Source organism: Oscarella lobularis, chromosome 2 (assembly GCF_947507565.1).
Source record: "Oscarella lobularis chromosome 2, ooOscLobu1.1, whole genome shotgun sequence".
Classification (NCBI taxonomy): Eukaryota; Metazoa; Porifera; class Homoscleromorpha; order Homosclerophorida; family Oscarellidae; genus Oscarella; species Oscarella lobularis.
Window position 1 is genome coordinate 251,917 of NC_089176.1, and position 15,483 is coordinate 267,399.

A 15,483-nucleotide genomic window follows, 5' to 3' on the forward strand; every position below is an offset into this window, starting at 1 on the left:
CCACTTCTCATCATCAAAAATTCATTTATTGACAGGTCTATCACATTAAAGATTTTGATTTTACAATGCTACAGGTGAAGCTACAAAACTAAGGCAAGGACTTCGCAAAAGTCCTCTCTTCACTCAAACTGCAAAGAACCGTTCATTGACAGAAAGCTCTTGTTTCTTATAGACTCGTTTCAGATGTCCTTCTTTGATTCGCAGGCATCCAGATCAAGAAACGAAAGAATGTCCTTCTTCACAGAATCGTGTTCACTACACAAATTTCAGAGCCACAAGAAAAATTGGCAACAAAAAAATTGTTTACTTTGAATTGAAGGCAAGTGTACTACAGGACAAAAGACTCAGGGAAAAGCCACTGTCAAAATGCAGAACAACCTAAAAAAAGGTAATCTACTTAGGAGCGCCGTCTAATTTGTTCTCTGTGCTGAGGACAAAGTCAGGTACACTACTTGAATAATGATGAGCAGTGTCAAGTCTCATTGCAGGAGTCAATAAAAAAGGTGCGTGTTACCAATACCTGGTATCCAGTCCCGGCGTACCGCACCACTTCCTTTTCCACCGAAACATCAACGACGCTGTTCAAATCTGCAACAACTAAGGAAAATTCACGCGTTGAGCGTTCAAGACTACATGTCAATAAGGTGGGTGTCCTTAAAACAGCACTTCCTCTGATTCTATACTTATTCAAAAGTGTGCACTACAGTACTCGTTTCAAAGATTTATATAAGCACGCCCAAATTCAATTGGGTTTGCTTATAATTTGAAATAATGCTCGCGGCGAGTGGACATGCCTCTCTTGCTTTTTCCCAAGACGAATCGATCAGCCATCGACTGTTCGATGATCGTGAGACGACCGTCTCGTCGATCCAATAAACATTCCTCCCACTTGTCGAAACAGATGTAGCCGAGTAGAATGCCAGCTAGGGCGCACAAAATCCGCCAGGCAAACACGTCTCCTAGCTTAACCTATTACAAATGCGTGTTCTATTCTGATACGAAGCTCGGATACCTGTCGAACTGGATGCTATCACTGTTCCAAGTAAAGATAGACCTATTTTGACGGTAACTTGCTGCTGTAGAGAGACGTGGTGTAAAGGGATTTGCTAACCTATTAGTACCATCCAAGAACGAAAGGATGGCGAGCGTTTATAGTGTAATCGTTCGGGCGTCTTTTCCACGACGCGAACGAACGCCATGTTGGAATTAGCGTGCGGTAATCGTAGGCTTTGAGACGTTTGGGGCTCTTTCTACTGCTCATTTGGGGTACCGATGAATGCGCAGAGATATTGAGTATAGGCATAGGCATAGAGACTGCATGTCACTACACTGTGTACTACGATTCGCGTGTTCACGTGACTCCAAAAGCGGCAAAGGAGCCCGTATTGTTCGAAATGGCGCAGTCTCGAATATCGTACGTTCAGTGTCTATTTGCCTGCTTCAGTCGACTTCAATGCACACTCCTAGGTCCTTTTTTGGTAATGCAACAGCAGGGACTTCCAAATCAGAGTAAATTCTTACGTGACAAATTTTCTGAACGACTTTCACCTGCTCCGGAATTAGAACAAGCGAAAGCAGCGAGCACAAGCAAAGAAAAAGAAAGCGTTTGGCATTTTCTGACGACGACAGCAGTCCAAAGCGAGAATCGGCCCGAATCTCGAACGAATCCACCAAAGGTTGACCAGTCAGTCAGTCAGTCTCCCAGAATATAAGAAAGATGGATTTTTTACGTCATTTAGATGAGACGAAAGCAATTGCACATGAGAAAAAAGAAGAAGAGAAGTGGGTCATTTTTTTTCACCGACACGTGTTTGTACAATGTTTTCCGTAGAGAAACAAGTGTTCAAGCAGTCATCGTCGATCCTTCTTCGTACAGTCCCGACAAGAATCGATACGATCCCATATCGGATGCATGCTGGAGCAATGAACAGGAGTATGAAAAAGTATCTCTCAGTAAAATTCGTTTGTTGATTTTTTTCTATTAGTGTTCCGTACCTTGCTCTGACGAAAACGTTTGATCTCATAGAGGGCGTATCTGGACGGTTTGAATAGTTTGCTTTCGTTTTTTTTGACATGCAATCTAATTCCATGCTCCTAGACTCAAAATCATTTCGATTCTTCGCAACCTTTTTCGCTCTGTCGTTGCACTCACTCCAGACGATCTTCTGGCATGTGTTTATCTCTGTCTCAATCAGGTATAATAAAGAATAGAGTACATACATCCTGTCATTATTTGATCTATTTTCTGTGTTGTTAGATTGGTCCTGCTTACGATGGCCTCGAGTTGGGAATAGGCGAGAGTCTTCTCATGAAAGCCGTTTCCCAGGCGACGGGCCGAACGCTTGCCTCCGTCAAATCTCAAACGTCGAAGATGGGAGACTTGGGTGCAGTAGCACAGGTAGTAAAGATTCCAGACGGTCTTTACGATTTCATTGGCACTTGCACTTGCAGATGAGTCGTACAAACCAAAGGCTCATGTTCCAACCACCAAGACTGACTGTGAAATCCGTCTTTGGCCGGCTAAAAGAAATTGCTAAAATGACCGGCAATGCAGTAAGAGACAAGCGAGTCGACTGACTGTCTTTTCCACTCCTGCACTCACAGTCTATGAGCCGAAAAGTTGACCACGTCAAATCGATGCTGGTCGCCTGTCGAGAGTCCGAAGCAAAGTTTCTTATAAGGTAATATTTGGTATGAGAACCGTACAAGTGCTGGCCATACTAACTCCATTATCATCTCTAGGTCTTTGTCTGGCAAACTGAGAATTGGTCTCGCGGAGCAGTCCATTCTCGTTTCGCTCGCCCACGCACTCGTCTATACGCCGCCGTTGATCGCAGCGGCAGGTGCAGTGACGCTGTTGCACACTATATATATATATATATATATATGTATACTCTCATATCTCTTTCGTTTCAAGATGAACCGTCTTCGTCGCCCGCGAAACGCATCTACGACGCAAGTAAGGGAGTAGGAGGCGACGCTTTCAAAGCGAAACTAGACAAGGCGGCTCTCGTCCTTAAAACGACCTATTGGTAAGTCTCTACACCTGTTGGATAGGATTGTCTCTAGTGTCTATGTGTAGTGAATTGCCTTGCTATGATCGCATCATTCCTACCGTGCTTCAACACGGACTCGAATCGCTGCGAGATCATTGTAAATTGACTCCAGGTGATGAAACGTCTCCTTTTCTTTCGCCGCGTCTATGTTCTCCTTTTCGTTTCTAAGGCATTCCTTTGAAGCCAATGCTAGCCCATCCGACGAAGGGCATCGGCGAAGTTCTGAAGAGATTTGACAAGGCTTCGTTTGTGTGTGAATACAAGTACGACGGAGAGAGAGCACAGGTTTCAAATGCAGTTCGATTCTGGGGAGAGGGACGATGTATTTTCATTCGCTGGCAGATTCACGTACTAGAAAATGGTAACGTGAAAGTTTTCAGTCGTAATCAGGAGAACAACACGTCTAAGTATCCGGATATAATATCTAGAATTCCCAAGGTAGCAAAGACCTGGAGAAGAAAAAGCAATTTATTTTAAAAAGTTTTTAGGTTTTGAACGACAGTGTGAAATGTTGTATTATTGATACGGAATCGGTTGCGTGGGACAAGGAAACGAGTCAAATTTTACCGTTTCAAATTTTGAGTACTCGAAAACGAAAGGTACAGTACGTAGCCAAAAGACGAAACAATTCAATTCGAATTCACCACAGGACGCCGATGAGTCGAGCATCAAGATACAAGTGTGTCTATTTGCTTTTGATATAATTTTTCTAAACGGAGAGGTAAGAGAATGGAGTCATTATCATTATTGACTTCATTTGTCCTCTTTTTAGTCTCTTGTCTGTGAGCCCCTGGCGAAACGTAGGGAATTGTTACACTCGTCGTTCAAAGAAATCAATGGAGTGAGCAATATGAAGAGCCTTTCTGGTTAGCGAGCTCTCGATGTGTTTCCTAAGGAATTCATGTTTGCCAAGTCAATGGTTGCCTCGGATACGGACGCCATATCGTCGTTTCTTGACGAATCAATAAAGGGTCATACTCTTCCTTTAGGGAGTATTCAATACTACATATATAGGTTCTTAGGTAGCTGTGAAGGTTTAATGGTCAAAACGTTAGACGTGGATGCCACGTACGAAATAGCAAAGCGCTCTCACAATTGGCTCAAGGTACTAATCTATCTACACTACGGCATGCATCAATAGCCATTTTATGACGTATTAGATATTTATAGAGTAATGTTTCTCCAGTTGAAAAAAGATTATCTCGAAGGAGTCGGCGACACGTTGGACGTCGTCGTGATTGGAGGCTACCATGGCACCGGTAAACGAACCGGATGTTACGGCGGATTTTTGCTCGCCTGCTATGACGAAGCGACGGAGCAATTCCAGTCCATTTGCAAGGTACGGCTTCCGGCGAGACTTTTGCTTAGTCACATTACAACAACCTTATTTGTGATTAATTAATTAAGCATCCGCGTTGCCCTTTGTCCCCTGTGGAATCTCTGCTTAGAGGAGAAGACTGACCCATGAGAACCCTTTCTAGATTGGAACTGGCTTCTCCGATGAGCAGCTTCAGAATCATACAAAGTTCCTGAAGGATCACGTCATAGACGGTCCCAAGTCGTACTATTGCTATGGTAGCAGCGTGGAAGCGGACGTCTGGTTCGACACGGTTCAGGTATGTAGGAGACGCGCGAAACTCGCGACGTGCTGCGATGAGCCTGTGGTGTCGCTAGGTTTGGGAAATAAAAGCGGCCGACTTGTCCGTTTCGCCGACGCACAAAGCCGCTATTGGAATCGTAAGATATAAGGCGCAGGGAAAGCGGATGTTTCCTATTATGGTCACGTCCTGCAGGTGGATCCCGAAAAGGGTATCTCTTTACGATTTCCTCGTTTTATTCGAATACGAGACGATAAGAGGCCCGAAGAGGCGACGTCAGCCGAGCAGGTGAGTCTCATAAATTATGGCATCACACAATAGCCAACCTGTTTTGACTGCCCCAGCACGCGAGTACAGTTCTATTACGGTGTACCTAGGCCTAACACGGTCCACATCGGGTGGGATAGAGTAAACAAATAAGTGGGTCTCTCTTCCATAAATGGAACGAAAGCTGATCGACTTACCCTTTTCTCCCCGCCCTCGCTTCTAAGGTTGCTGAACTGTACGAAAGCCAGCAGCAGGTACGCAATGCAAAGGAGGCGGTGACGCAAGTCCAAGCCGAACAGAATGACGAAGATGACGAATAGCGTCTGTTCTCTTCTTCCCCTGCCTTTTTATCATTCTACCATTTGAATCCGGTTCAACTCTGACGTACGTGGATAGCAAAGGTCGCGGTGCCGCCGTATTATTTTTCGGAATTGTGATTCAAGTTTAGGCCCCGTTAGTCAGTCAGTCAGTCCGTCTGTCGACTTTTAGTGTCAGACGAGAAGATGGCCTTCTTTGGCATAACTCGTTTCACTGCTTTTAATCCGATTCAAATCGGGTTGATCGGTTTAGCGGTGCCGCCGTATCACTTGTGATTCAAGTATATAGGTCCAGGGGCTGTAGTTAGTCAGTCAGTCTGTCTGCATGTCCACGGAGCGGCATAGCCTGCACGTACTAAGAATTTTTAGTGTCAGGCGAGAAGATGGGCATAACTCGTTTTCACTGCTTTGCCGTGATTGTGGCTTTGGCAAGCGGGATGAACCCTTTGCCTCCCGACGAAGACGAAAATTCCGACGAGACTCCAATAAGCAAAGAAGTGTGCACATCTCTGGAAAAGTCGCGGTGTTTGAGCAGACTGGAAAACGTGCGTGATAAAGTGTGCGATTTGGAGATCACAGGTACTCGCGGTTGTTCGCAGCTCGGTGTCCACTAACTATGTAGTCTAACCATAACTGTCAGGGGTCTTGATGTTCGACTACGCAAATGCTGTGCCAGTGTATTGCAACGGTCACGAGTGGCTGTCTTTGCCTGGAGAAAATGGAGCCACGGTTGCTAAGCCGGATGCTAAGCCCATAGGAAGCAGTCCCGACAATCCCGGAAAGTCTTGTGGCGATATCAAAGAAAACGCGAAGAATGCTCCGAGCGGCGTTTATTGGATTAATCCGAATCCGTCCGCCCACAGAGACTCATTTCAGGTAAGCGATATGGTTTTGTACCGTGTGGCGGCGGGGATATGGCTTTCATGGACAGATCTACTGTGAAATGAGCATCGATGGCGGCAGCTGGCACATGTGTTACACCACCGATTCTGCAGTGAGAATAAAAACAGAAAAACACTATAATCCTGGAAAGCCGTACGGTACTGTCGGCTATAGAGCAGACTGCAGCAGCATTCCGGTAAGAACGCTCTATAGTTTTTTCTTAGAAAGGTTAATTAATTAATTGATTAATTAACTTTTAGTTTGATGAGGTTCTTTATGTTGATCACGAAAGTGGACACAGGGCTTGGTTCAGCAAGCAGTCGTCTGGCTCTATAGTCGCCGCAAGAACGGATTACAACGTGCCCGGAAGCTCAAATGGTCTGTGGAGTCCGCACGGCGTAGCTTCGACGGACCACAACTATCAGTTTCTGCTTTGCGACAATTCAGACAACTCTAATAGATTTTTTCCTGGGTACTTCATCAGTGGCTATACTGGCTGCTATAAACAGTGCGGCAACTGGTGCGGTGATTCGTCGTCGCCGTATTTTAGAACAGACGGCGATTTTGGTGGAGGGAGCTATGATGGAGTCGCTTTTAACGTAAATGGGCACCGTCGTCTTGGAAAAAAGAAAATGTCTGTTGGAATTCGCCTGTAGATCGGACGAACACGGATTTTGCAGTCTGACAGCTGAATGCTAGTAGATACTGTGTAGTTGCGATGTCGTGTGTCATTACGTGTTTGTGTCAACTGCTCTTTCGTGTAATAGTTTCGCCGCCGCCCTGGCCGCCGCCAAATAGCGCACGCTATCAGCACCGAAGAAAGAGAGAAAATCCGTTTACAGAGCAATTGTGGCTTCATACAGCAGCTTCGACAGCCTGATCACTGCTTTTTGTACATCTGGAACTCTTCGCGTTTGTCGATTGCGGCCGTTTTACAGCAGGAACGATGGAAAGTTGAAACTCGGCCTCTACTAGTCTCTCTCGGCACTGCATCCATCTTGGTGCCTCCGATTGCGACGCAAGTTGTTTGGTCGGGCATCGAGAAGGAGACAGAATTTCCTATCGAGAACTGAGAATCCTCATCAGTGCGAGTGAGTCGAGGGTGCATTTTCGACGTCTCCCCGCTAGGCCACAGTTCTTGGTAGCTAATTTGGACCTCCTTGTCACACGCTTGATCCTTTTAGTCTTAGCCGTTTAGTTCCTATGCGGTGTAGGCATCCCTGCCTCTAAGTACTAGCTGGCTCATAGGATAAGATAGGCTTCTTTCAATGGGCATAGTCGAATAGGTTCATTGTTGTCGTAGCAACGCGCGGTTGCAGGCGGGGGGTAGCAAACCTGAGAAGTGCACATTATCATTGAATGGTCCTTATACACGACACAACGCGCTCGAATTACCAAACAAGGGCGGAAGCGTCTTGTTCTCTTTTCGTCACAAAGCGGTCAAAGCCGCTCCGTGAAAGGTTATGAATCTGCGGTTACACCGCGGGGCGAGGGGCGGCTCCGGAGGGGTGGGTCTCCTAATATGGTTATGCAAAAAAAACAGGTGCCTTGTTTCGTTCGAGCGATACAGGCGAACTCCATCCGATTAGCAGACCGAATTTGACTGCTCACTGGGTTCCAATAACGTCCCAGGATGCGTGAAGGTAAACAGATAAGAGTCCATTGCGGTTTCTCTCAACGCATCCTTATTTTTGTTGTGACCCTGCCCTTTCCCCGCCCGCGCCGCGGTTCTATGGTTGCAAATAATACCACCCGTGTACTGACTCGTTTTTTCAATGCATCATCTCGATTTTATTTCGTATCAACCCACGAAAAGTGGATCTCAAAACGTGCTCTTAGCTGTACGTACATCAGTTTCTCCTCCCCTGCGGTCTCGCTGCGGATTCGAATAGCGCAAAAAAATTTACACAGAACGATCGCGAATCATAAACAATGTGACTATAAAATTGACGTCTTAGGCACTTTTCTAATAAACGACGGTAGTCTTTCGAGAAACTTCTCCGCCCATCACGTGATGGTGATGATGATGATGAGGCGAATACCCGGAAACGTGCCCATTTCCGTCGTACAACTGATACGCCCCCACGGTCGAGGGAGATCGATGATGGGGACTAGCCGCGCCGTAGGCGGTCGCGAAGACGTGTCGATTCAACATTTCTCCGCCGTACGTGACGAAATTTCCGTCGTCGCTATATTCGCTATCCGACGACGATTCGGCCGACGTGTAAGAGTCGAATTGGGGCGCGTAGTCGCGATAGACGACCCGAGGGCTTTCCCACGAATATCCCGACGTCGCAGCGACTTTTTGACTCGGTTCGACGGCGGGGAAGTCGTAGCCGGTGCCCGCGCGTTGACTCGATTCGCAGTAGAGCGTTTCGGTGGGGCCCCGATCGCCGACGCGATAGCTCACTTCGTTCGGGTCGACCCAGACGCTCAAGTTTTCGGGAAAGTACCCGCGAATCTCGTTCGGGTTTAGACCCGATCGTCGTATCGCTCGATTGAGAATGGGATCGACGGCGCCTTGCGCGACGTTGAGACATCGATAGGCATTTCCTTTGGTCGGCTGCGACGGATACCAGTGGCCTTCGTAGCGATCGGTGAGGATCTTCGATAGGTTGTAGTGGAGCTCTTCGATCTTTTCCATCGATAGATCGGTGAGGAATGATACGACAAAATCACCGGCGATCTCGATTTCGACGTGCATTGTTCGACACGAAAGCGACGACTCAGAGTGGAATGATCTTCTTTCGCTTCCAAGGGGAGGATTATAAGTGGAATCCCCCGAACCTTTCTCCCTTGGTTCAACCCACGCTAATCAGGTGACCTCTGATTGGTCGCCTGTACAATAACCCGAACTCTGATTGGCTCGCGTCCTCACGACGAAGAACACTTGCGTCATTGCCGTACTTCTCGCGTGCCTGACGTCACTTAACCGCGTAATCAAATTTACCCTAAGAGGTGACATTACGTCGACTCCCCATTTAGTAGCGGGTCACGCGTAGGCATGTCAAAACCGCAAAGAACAATTCAACGCGTGCGCAAGTTGGGAACGCTGTTTTTATTTAATGATTCAACGTACAAGCAAACGCGCTATCAGTAGAAGAATCCGAGTATTTTCCCGCCCGTTCGCTTCCTTCGAGCCTCTTCGTGATCCATTATTCCCGCTGACGTTGTCAGTACAAGAAACCTAAAGGGAATGAATAATCACGAGTTAACTGGCACTGAGACGCATCGTTCCCCGGGCACACAAACATATTTCCCGGTTACTTAGGCAAACAAACGACTCAGTCGCTCTATTTAGCGCGCGATAAGTTTCACATCCGCTATGGGTAGAGATCATCGGACGTGACGTAGGAGCGCGCATCCGAGAATATGCATTTAGTAACAGGAACGGTCTTCCTCTACAGGGAGGTGTCTTTGCATGCACTGAAACCCCCTTTCGACGGACATCCGCTTTTATCACGCACAAAGTATTGAACACGAATTCTCTATTAGTGGCATCAAGATAACAAGACTCTCTTTTAGTACATCCGTAGTCAGAGACTTTAGGAAATCATTTCCTCTAAAAAAGCTCACAAACAGAAGGTCCCGCTTCCACTGAAATGATAAGATAAAGGCTGATCACTAACTACAGTCTCACAGACAGAGTGATCATCTATAAGATATCTTCTCTACAGTACCCTACCCGCTCCGACTTTCTAACGTATATACACGTACCCGAACTGACGCGATGGCAACAGATTATTCACCCATTTCTCGACATCTCGTAGGGCGACATCGAACCTTGGACTGATCACACCACACTAGAGGAAACAGCGTTAGTCTATCCGATAGAACGATTTCTACGTTGCGAACTGCTTGTTACCTTATTAATGCGGCCGTTTAGGTTGACGACGATCTTTCCAGCTCGATGGTCGTCGACTATTTCGAATTCGCCGATGTATCCTGCACGTCGCGCACGTTCGAACGTGTTCGCGTCAGATGAGCTCGCTTACCGTGCTTCTGCATCACTCGGAGGAACTTGATGATGACTTTCGACGAGGGGCGAATCAGTACTTGGCGTTTGCCGCGCTTCTGCGCGTTGTGGATCGATCGGAGAGCGTCGTTTAGAACACTGATGCGGACCATCGTTCGAGCCTTTAATAGGGAGGTGCTCTTAGGGTTTCTAGACCAGTTTCGCGCCTTCGACGGCTTACAGAGAGACGATTCGGTCGGATTCGGGAAAGCGTCCACAAGGTAGGCACTCGCGCATGCGTAGAGGAAATACGAGGACGCGAACGATTGCTCTTAGAGTGCGTTACTAAACTTTATTTTGTTTCTCTATCGCTCAGAATTATCAACAAGAGTCTTGTGCTTTTGGGGTCCGTGCTTTTTCCTTTGCCGTCTGAATTTTCCACATTGAAGACATGTAACAACAATATGTTTCTCTCGCTTTCCTGCAAACCGAGATTATTTTCTAGATTCAATATTTCAAGTTGAAAACACCTCTTATCCGAGTTTTGCTTGTTACTCCAGGAACCAGCAAAGCGTTGCACGATTTACAGATGAGTTTCTTCACGCGAGGATGCCTAATGATGGAGATTGAGTGAGTTTATCAGATAAACCTCTTTTTTTACATTCTCAGCACAAGCTTCTTTGCTGTCTTTTTCATCGTTTCTGCGTAAAATCGAGACAGAGTTGGAGAAAACAGAAAAACAAGATGCGAAGCCTGCAGAAAAGATGATTTAGGCAAGCTCCGGTGTTTCGAGAACTCTCACTTGACACAGATAGTTCATTCGTTGGTACGTCTCGCGCTTCTGAATTCCTTTTAGCTGAAATTCAGGGGCTTCCATTTCAGAGAACAAGGCTAGCGTACGCACTCTGAGCTCAAAGGTCCCTGCTCAAGAGAGTCCCTGCTCACGGCTATGCTCTCATCCAACACGCCACCTTCGTCGACAGTTCTGCGAAAACGGAAGCTAAGAGTGCTCGAAGATCTGCCCGAAAGTCAGATATTTGCTCGCAAAGACTTTGTTTACGACGATGCCGAAGACTACGTGGGACACGGAGCGTTCGCCGACGTGTATAAGGCGCGTTTAACAAAGACAAAGGAAGTAGTTGCTGCTAAAGTCTTCTTTCAAAGAGAAAATCACAGGGTTCGCCTAACAGCTGGGTAAGCACATGCGTGGGCTGTGCTACAAAATGAGTAGAGAGGACCGGTGGTGGAGCAATTAGATCTTCGATGTCTCTTCCTAATAGTACACGTTTGTGCGCTATTTGAGCTGTGCAAAGGGAACACTTTGCACTGACGTTCTTTTGCATTTTTAGTGAGGTTCGAACACTGCGAAAGGAAGTTGCTGTTTTATTGTCCATTACAAAGCATCCCAATATCGTTCGCTTGATTGGACTTTGTGATGAGCCAAGGGAATACACTCTTCTACTTGAATTTGTTGATGGAAAAGATCTTCACGATCTGCTTCTTGAGCCACATGAAGAAAAGATAGAAGAAAAGATAGAAAATTGGTCCAATCGTCAGGAGATTGCTCTGCAAATAGCCAAAGGAATGGATCATCTGCACTCTCAAAACCCGCCTATTCTTCATTTTGACCTAAAACCATGAAACATACTTACGCAAGAACGAGGGAATGGATTTATCTGCAAGGTTGAAACATAAACAGTCGCTTTTATTAGGTTTCTAATCTCTTGCTCCTAGATAACTGACTTTGGTTTGGCCAAAGTTTTAGGTCAGTCAAGCCAAACCAGTAGTCATGGGTCATCTTCATCCTTTGGAAGCGAACCTCGAGGAACTACTATTTTTATTGCTCCTGAAAGGTATTCATCAGAGTACATGGAAACGCTGACCGTTAACCCTAGTGAAGCTGCTAAATCAGATGTATATAGGTAAGTCATCTTCACTATAGTCTAGCGCCAACTCATTTTTGCTGCAACAGCTATGCCATGATCTTGTGGCAAATTAGAGAAAGGAAACAAGTTCCGTATTCTGGTGGGTTTACGTTGTTGCCATAGTCTTTGCTTTCTGACTGCTGCACTTAAATGTAGGAGAACTGTCTGTTGTCAAAAGTAAAATTGTTCAATTGGGAAACGGCGTTCCAAAGTCATCTGCTTGGTGTCCTCTGTTGTATGAATCGGTTCAAAAGCGTTGCTGTCACTTGCAGGCCAAAAACCGGCCAAGCTTTTCCGGTGAATATTCTACCTTTGCAATCGCATGATAGCGAGGTAAATTTTATTACTAGAAATTGTTCATGACCTTCAGTCAACCAAAAGCTCAAAATCAGAAAAGGTTTGCTGTTCAGGCTAGTTTTTAAGTACTGTAGTAAAACTTGGAATCTCTAAAAAGAAAAGAAGAAAAAAATGGCACAGAAGGAAAATGTCAACGATTTCAGCTCCTATGGTTATTTATAGGAGCGTGCCTTTGCCGCAAAATTTTGAAGAAAGCTGGGAATTTTTTTCTCGTGTGGAAATTTTGAGAGGAATTTTCCTTGAGCTTACATGTGGGTTTGAGATATAAAGCTTGTGTACATGAATATGCTTTGTGATCATGTAGATGCTATTGTGTTTTTCTTGGTGACCCTCTATGGTTCTGTGACGGTTTATTGGATGTACTATTATGGGGTCTTTCTTTTGAAGTCGCCGGAAACGATAGCAGTAAGTTTTTTAGCAAAGGATGAATTCTACGAAACGAAACGTTTACCTATAGAGCTGGTATACCTTTCCTTCAGTGGGTTTCCGACCACATTGTCCTTCAAACGATTCTAACGCCTGTTGTGTGTGCGTTCCAGACCTTCCTCTTGCTGGAATAGCTTTGGTATCGTCCAGGAATATCCTTTTTGGCTATCGTGGATCTTCAACATTTTTTATGTCTGATACTATTCCAATTCGCGGTCGCCAAAGTACAGTCAACGTTAAAGAAACTCCTGTTTCGTTTTCTATTGCTACTACTGAGTATGGTGAGCCGCATTTGAAATTTTCATCGATATTTTCCTTACGAGACACTGCCTGGGCTGTATTCTCTGATGTCATGGGATGTCTCCGATTTCTTGCTGAATTTCATTATTTTGCTGATGGAAAGAGAGAATGGAGCATAAAGGGAAGAGATATTACTACTTATTCTGAATGCAAGATAGGGGCTTCAGTAGTGGAGATGAACGAGCTTTTCTACGTAGTAGGTGGTGAATTCGATGGAAAGGAAGAAACTTCAATGTTTAGATTTAATGACAGAATTATGGAAACTCTACCTCCTCTGCCAATAGGGAAGACAGAACCTGGAGTCTCTGTCAGCAGAAAGAGTATATTCGTTTTCGCTGGATATGTCTTTCGCAAGGGGAAAAAGCAAAAAAGCAGAGCGGTACTGATGTTCAACCCAGAACATCTTAGCTGGAAGATATTGCCATCTCTTGACGACAATTTAGTGCTGCCTGGAGCGCACGCCTTTGTCGCTGCTTCTGGAACTCTTTTTTCATTCATACCTGAACCAAACAAAATCTTGCATAAGGCCCGCCTAAAGGCACATCATCCTCCAAACTGTTGGGCTTGGCCTCACTATCCGTCGCAGTGCCCAACAATTGAACTAAGAAAGGGAAAAGTTGCTGAAGAAAGATTGGGCTACAGAGCGAAATTAGTTCCCTACTCTGCTGGTTATAACAAGTGGCTTACATCAGTACTTTCTTCTGGCAATGATTCTACCATGAAAAAACATTTTGACTACTGGAGCTTGCTCAAGCTCAATGATGGCCTTGTACTTGCAGTATCGAAGAACAATTTAATTCATTTGACAGTGGAAGTCAGGTACCTCAATCTGCCCCAGTGTCCGCCTAAAAGTCAGTACCCCTTCTTTTCGTTTATGCAATTCTTTCCGAACGGAACGTGCTTTTTGGATCTACTTTTTAAGACGCCTTGGCCTTGGAATGCCTATTATCGCTATTTTGTGTAACTGCTTATCTGTAGCATTGCTTTGTACAAATTTGATGGTTTTTTTGAAATCGTTTGCCGCTGCAAGTAGTACAACAAGTTGTGTGACGTACAGGCAAGCCACTATTACTACCTACTCGATTTGCAGACCAGAAACAACGGTGTCATGTGTTAGACATGGAATGCAATCAAGAAAATGCAGGCGCGTCAGACAAAACCAAAAAGGTATTTCAGTGAAGATCAACTTCCCAAGACAAGACGTCGGCACAAAGGTATGATTAGAATCATGAGTATGTCATATCTAAATTCTAATCTATTCAGCTGCGCTCTCAGAGTCTAGGGACGTTACAGTGCTGCAGTGGCAACCTCGTCTGCTTCTTCCTGTTCCCCTGTCGTCACCGTCTCCCGCTTGACGCTGAGATCTTCCTTCTGAACGTAGGACGACTTGCTTCCGCGACGGCGATACCACTTCGTTTCCTTGACGACAAACCAACAATTTCCGGCCCATAGAAAAAAATTCAAGAAGCCTAGAATCTAGAGAAAATGCCTTAGGCGTTAGCGCAATCAGGCGTTCAACGAAGCCTTACGACGACGACAATAAGAACGCCGTACGAAGGACGAGGAGTAGACCCACTGAGTCCAAAACTCACGTAGATCTCGTTCACGACGTCCCGTATCCCGTCGACAGCTCTCGCCCATACAGAGCTGCAAATCAACCAGAAGACGGCCATCACAGCCGTCACAATCAAATCCTATCACGAAAACGACTCTCGAAACGAATGCACGTCGATCTCGGCGAACCTAGCACGAGAAAAAACTTGTTTCGCCTCTCCGGCGTCAGTTTGACTTCCAAAAATGCGTAACAGAGGCTTATGCCGACGATGTAGAGAAAGGCGACGATCCCGACGAACTCGTAGAAGCTACCACTCGCTCGATATCGACCCGTCGAGCTCGGATACGAGCTGTGCGTGGGAAGAACGTTCGAGATGAAATTAAAAAAGTAATCGTCGTCGTCGAATGCGTATTTGACGGTAAACGTTCCGTTGACGCTGCTTCCGAGTTTCACTTCCTCCCTGTAGCTGGCGAGCACGGAAAATGCGACAATGACGAAGACCTTAGGAAAGGATCATGATTGGGGTCCCTTTACAAGGGATCGAAAGGAGGCCGAGCACCAGTTGGATGATTTTTATGAAGCCGCGAGGCTCTTTGAACACTGCAGCGCGATGAGCGACGGCCATCAAGCGTCCGTATCAAAACGACACAACTGACAAAAGGTGGTAGGTGCACGCGCAGACAATGAAGGCGGAGACTACTGGTATGCCCCTGGGTTTGGCCAAGTCGACTATCTCTCTGACGTCACCGGCACCTGCTCTTCTCTCTAAAAAACCTTTAGTTCTCTCTTTTTCGATATTTTATTTTTGGTGTAACGGATTGTGGAAGTTCTGAAGAGTTCTGGAG

General features: G+C 45.9%; 9 protein-coding genes across 12 annotated transcripts; 4 read left to right on the forward strand and 5 right to left on the reverse strand.

The window, feature by feature from the left end:
* Positions 1-4: 4 nt before the first annotated feature.
* On the reverse strand, positions 5-1,246 carry LOC136200259 (cytochrome b-245 chaperone 1 homolog). Its single transcript, XM_065990617.1, has 6 exons — positions 1,112-1,246; positions 1,013-1,054; positions 795-959; positions 521-597; positions 308-378; positions 5-255 (listed from the first exon to the last, which is right to left on the reverse strand). Exons 1-6 carry the CDS (start codon positions 1,197-1,199, stop codon positions 180-182), a joined length of 519 nt encoding a protein of 172 aa, XP_065846689.1. The 5' UTR covers positions 1,200-1,246; the 3' UTR covers positions 5-179.
* Positions 1,247-1,377: 131 nt separating this feature from the next.
* LOC136183535 (DNA ligase 1-like) lies at positions 1,378-5,304 on the forward strand. Of its 3 annotated transcripts, XM_065970202.1 has the most exons (26): positions 1,378-1,414; positions 1,468-1,509; positions 1,564-1,676; positions 1,740-1,782; positions 1,832-1,933; positions 1,986-2,042; positions 2,099-2,195; positions 2,258-2,398; positions 2,452-2,553; positions 2,605-2,681; positions 2,743-2,843; positions 2,918-3,032; positions 3,083-3,168; positions 3,226-3,341; positions 3,399-3,494; positions 3,545-3,655; positions 3,706-3,777; positions 3,829-3,897; positions 3,952-4,027; positions 4,079-4,161; positions 4,243-4,395; positions 4,538-4,672; positions 4,731-4,793; positions 4,850-4,942; positions 4,999-5,074; positions 5,146-5,304. In XM_065970202.1, exons 1-25 carry the CDS (start codon positions 1,395-1,397, stop codon positions 5,029-5,031), a joined length of 2,196 nt encoding a protein of 731 aa, XP_065826274.1. In that variant the 5' UTR covers positions 1,378-1,394; the 3' UTR covers positions 5,032-5,074; positions 5,146-5,304. The 3 variants fall into 3 exon arrangements, 2 of the variants coding, with proteins under 2 accessions (XP_065826274.1, XP_065826272.1); XM_065970200.1 differs by lacking the exon at positions 4,999-5,074; XR_010669189.1 differs by lacking the exons at positions 4,731-4,793; positions 4,850-4,942; positions 4,999-5,074; positions 5,146-5,304 and having other exon boundaries at positions 4,227-4,395; positions 4,538-4,671.
* On the forward strand, positions 5,163-6,868 carry LOC136183544 (uncharacterized). The gene is made up of 5 exons (XM_065970219.1): positions 5,163-5,305; positions 5,608-5,817; positions 5,879-6,114; positions 6,170-6,316; positions 6,381-6,868. The coding sequence occupies exons 2-5, from the start codon at positions 5,622-5,624 to the stop codon at positions 6,774-6,776; spliced, it is 975 nt and encodes a 324-aa protein (XP_065826291.1). The 5' UTR covers positions 5,163-5,305; positions 5,608-5,621; the 3' UTR covers positions 6,777-6,868.
* Positions 6,869-6,930: 62 nt separating this feature from the next.
* Positions 6,931-14,098, forward strand: LOC136183542 (uncharacterized). 2 transcript variants are annotated; one of them, XM_065970217.1, is made up of 16 exons: positions 6,931-9,590; positions 9,646-9,705; positions 9,763-9,823; positions 9,891-9,937; positions 10,007-10,356; positions 10,452-10,528; positions 10,581-10,901; positions 10,958-11,269; positions 11,425-11,758; positions 11,810-11,997; positions 12,048-12,100; positions 12,157-12,297; positions 12,351-12,397; positions 12,455-12,608; positions 12,662-12,762; positions 12,815-14,098. In XM_065970217.1, exons 10-16 carry the CDS (start codon positions 11,945-11,947, stop codon positions 14,045-14,047), a joined length of 1,782 nt encoding a protein of 593 aa, XP_065826289.1. In that variant the 5' UTR covers positions 6,931-9,590; positions 9,646-9,705; positions 9,763-9,823; positions 9,891-9,937; positions 10,007-10,356; positions 10,452-10,528; positions 10,581-10,901; positions 10,958-11,269; positions 11,425-11,758; positions 11,810-11,944; the 3' UTR covers positions 14,048-14,098. The 2 variants fall into 2 exon arrangements, with proteins under 2 accessions (XP_065826289.1, XP_065826288.1); XM_065970216.1 differs by having other exon boundaries at positions 6,932-7,211; positions 7,424-9,937.
* Positions 7,888-8,867, reverse strand: LOC136183548 (protein BTG1-like). The gene has a single exon (XM_065970224.1). It carries the CDS (start codon positions 8,822-8,824, stop codon positions 8,087-8,089), a length of 738 nt encoding a protein of 245 aa, XP_065826296.1. The 5' UTR covers positions 8,825-8,867; the 3' UTR covers positions 7,888-8,086.
* LOC136183546 (small ribosomal subunit protein uS8) lies at positions 9,160-10,368 on the reverse strand. Its single transcript, XM_065970221.1, has 5 exons — positions 10,317-10,368; positions 10,116-10,257; positions 9,986-10,065; positions 9,838-9,923; positions 9,160-9,307 (listed from the first exon to the last, which is right to left on the reverse strand). Exons 2-5 carry the CDS (start codon positions 10,246-10,248, stop codon positions 9,214-9,216), a joined length of 393 nt encoding a protein of 130 aa, XP_065826293.1. The 5' UTR covers positions 10,249-10,257; positions 10,317-10,368; the 3' UTR covers positions 9,160-9,213.
* Positions 10,419-11,007, reverse strand: LOC136183547 (ribonuclease P protein subunit p21-like). Its single transcript, XM_065970222.1, has 4 exons — positions 10,878-11,007; positions 10,737-10,828; positions 10,606-10,688; positions 10,419-10,556 (listed from the first exon to the last, which is right to left on the reverse strand). The coding sequence occupies exons 1-4, from the start codon at positions 10,950-10,952 to the stop codon at positions 10,441-10,443; spliced, it is 366 nt and encodes a 121-aa protein (XP_065826294.1). The 5' UTR covers positions 10,953-11,007; the 3' UTR covers positions 10,419-10,440.
* LOC136184006 (uncharacterized) lies at positions 11,025-11,716 on the forward strand. The gene is made up of 2 exons (XM_065970823.1): positions 11,025-11,269; positions 11,425-11,716. The coding sequence occupies exons 1-2, from the start codon at positions 11,025-11,027 to the stop codon at positions 11,714-11,716; spliced, it is 537 nt and encodes a 178-aa protein (XP_065826895.1).
* A 272-nt stretch (positions 14,099-14,370) lies between the features above and the next one.
* On the reverse strand, positions 14,371-15,263 carry LOC136184008 (synaptophysin-like). The gene is made up of 4 exons (XM_065970824.1): positions 15,198-15,263; positions 14,834-15,139; positions 14,613-14,777; positions 14,371-14,559 (listed from the first exon to the last, which is right to left on the reverse strand). Exons 1-4 carry the CDS (start codon positions 15,261-15,263, stop codon positions 14,371-14,373), a joined length of 726 nt encoding a protein of 241 aa, XP_065826896.1.
* Between the last annotated feature and the right edge of the window lie 220 nt (positions 15,264-15,483).

Excerpts from the sequence above, each read along its gene's own strand:
- LOC136183544 (XM_065970219.1), top strand. The coding sequence starts at position 5,622 with ATGGGCATAACTCGTTTTCACTGCTTTGCCGTGATTGTGGCTTTGGCA. Across the intron at positions 5,818-5,878 it reads GTGCGATTTGGAGATCACAG|GGGTCTTGATGTTCGACTAC; the intron begins GTACTCGCGGTT and ends CATAACTGTCAG. Across the intron at positions 6,317-6,380 it reads CAGACTGCAGCAGCATTCCG|TTTGATGAGGTTCTTTATGT; the intron begins GTAAGAACGCTC and ends ATTAACTTTTAG.
- LOC136183546 (XM_065970221.1), bottom strand. The coding sequence starts at position 10,248 with ATGGTCCGCATCAGTGTTCTAAACGACGCTCTCCGATCGATCCACAAC. Across the intron at positions 10,066-10,115 it reads CCGAGTGATGCAGAAGCACG|GATACATCGGCGAATTCGAA; the intron begins GTAAGCGAGCTC and ends CGCGACGTGCAG. Across the intron at positions 9,308-9,837 it reads TTGCCATCGCGTCAGTTCGG|GTTTCTTGTACTGACAACGT; the intron begins GTACGTGTATAT and ends CATTCCCTTTAG.
- LOC136184008 (XM_065970824.1), bottom strand. The coding sequence starts at position 15,263 with ATGGCCGTCGCTCATCGCGCTGCAGTGTTCAAAGAGCCTCGCGGCTTC. Across the intron at positions 14,778-14,833 it reads GGCGAAACAAGTTTTTTCTC|GATTTGATTGTGACGGCTGT; the intron begins GTGCTAGGTTCG and ends TTTTCGTGATAG. Across the intron at positions 14,560-14,612 it reads GCGTTCTTATTGTCGTCGTC|ATTCTAGGCTTCTTGAATTT; the intron begins GTAAGGCTTCGT and ends CATTTTCTCTAG.
- LOC136184006 (XM_065970823.1), top strand. The coding sequence starts at position 11,025 with ATGCTCTCATCCAACACGCCACCTTCGTCGACAGTTCTGCGAAAACGG. Across the intron at positions 11,270-11,424 it reads AGGGTTCGCCTAACAGCTGG|TGAGGTTCGAACACTGCGAA; the intron begins GTAAGCACATGC and ends TTGCATTTTTAG.
- LOC136200259 (XM_065990617.1), bottom strand. The coding sequence starts at position 1,199 with ATGGCGTTCGTTCGCGTCGTGGAAAAGACGCCCGAACGATTACACTAT. Across the intron at positions 960-1,012 it reads GATAGCATCCAGTTCGACAG|GAGACGTGTTTGCCTGGCGG; the intron begins GTATCCGAGCTT and ends AGGTTAAGCTAG. Across the intron at positions 256-307 it reads ACACTTGCCTTCAATTCAAA|TGAACACGATTCTGTGAAGA; the intron begins GTAAACAATTTT and ends AAATTTGTGTAG.
- LOC136183542 (XM_065970217.1), top strand. The coding sequence starts at position 11,945 with ATGGAAACGCTGACCGTTAACCCTAGTGAAGCTGCTAAATCAGATGTA. Across the intron at positions 12,298-12,350 it reads AAACCGGCCAAGCTTTTCCG|AAATTGTTCATGACCTTCAG; the intron begins GTGAATATTCTA and ends TTTTATTACTAG. Across the intron at positions 12,398-12,454 it reads AAAGCTCAAAATCAGAAAAG|AAAAGAAGAAAAAAATGGCA; the intron begins GTTTGCTGTTCA and ends ATCTCTAAAAAG.
- LOC136183548 (XM_065970224.1), bottom strand. The coding sequence starts at position 8,824 with ATGCACGTCGAAATCGAGATCGCCGGTGATTTTGTCGTATCATTCCTC.
- LOC136183535 (XM_065970200.1), top strand. The coding sequence starts at position 1,395 with ATGGCGCAGTCTCGAATATC. Across the intron at positions 3,656-3,705 it reads TGAGTACTCGAAAACGAAAG|GACGCCGATGAGTCGAGCAT; the intron begins GTACAGTACGTA and ends AATTCACCACAG. Across the intron at positions 4,396-4,537 it reads AATTCCAGTCCATTTGCAAG|ATTGGAACTGGCTTCTCCGA; the intron begins GTACGGCTTCCG and ends AACCCTTTCTAG.
- LOC136183547 (XM_065970222.1), bottom strand. The coding sequence starts at position 10,952 with ATGGAAGCCCCTGAATTTCAGCTAAAAGGAATTCAGAAGCGCGAGACG. Across the intron at positions 10,689-10,736 it reads AAGAAGCTTGTGCTGAGAAT|GCATCCTCGCGTGAAGAAAC; the intron begins GTAAAAAAAGAG and ends CTCCATCATTAG. Across the intron at positions 10,557-10,605 it reads AAGCAAAACTCGGATAAGAG|GAAAGCGAGAGAAACATATT; the intron begins GTGTTTTCAACT and ends CTCGGTTTGCAG.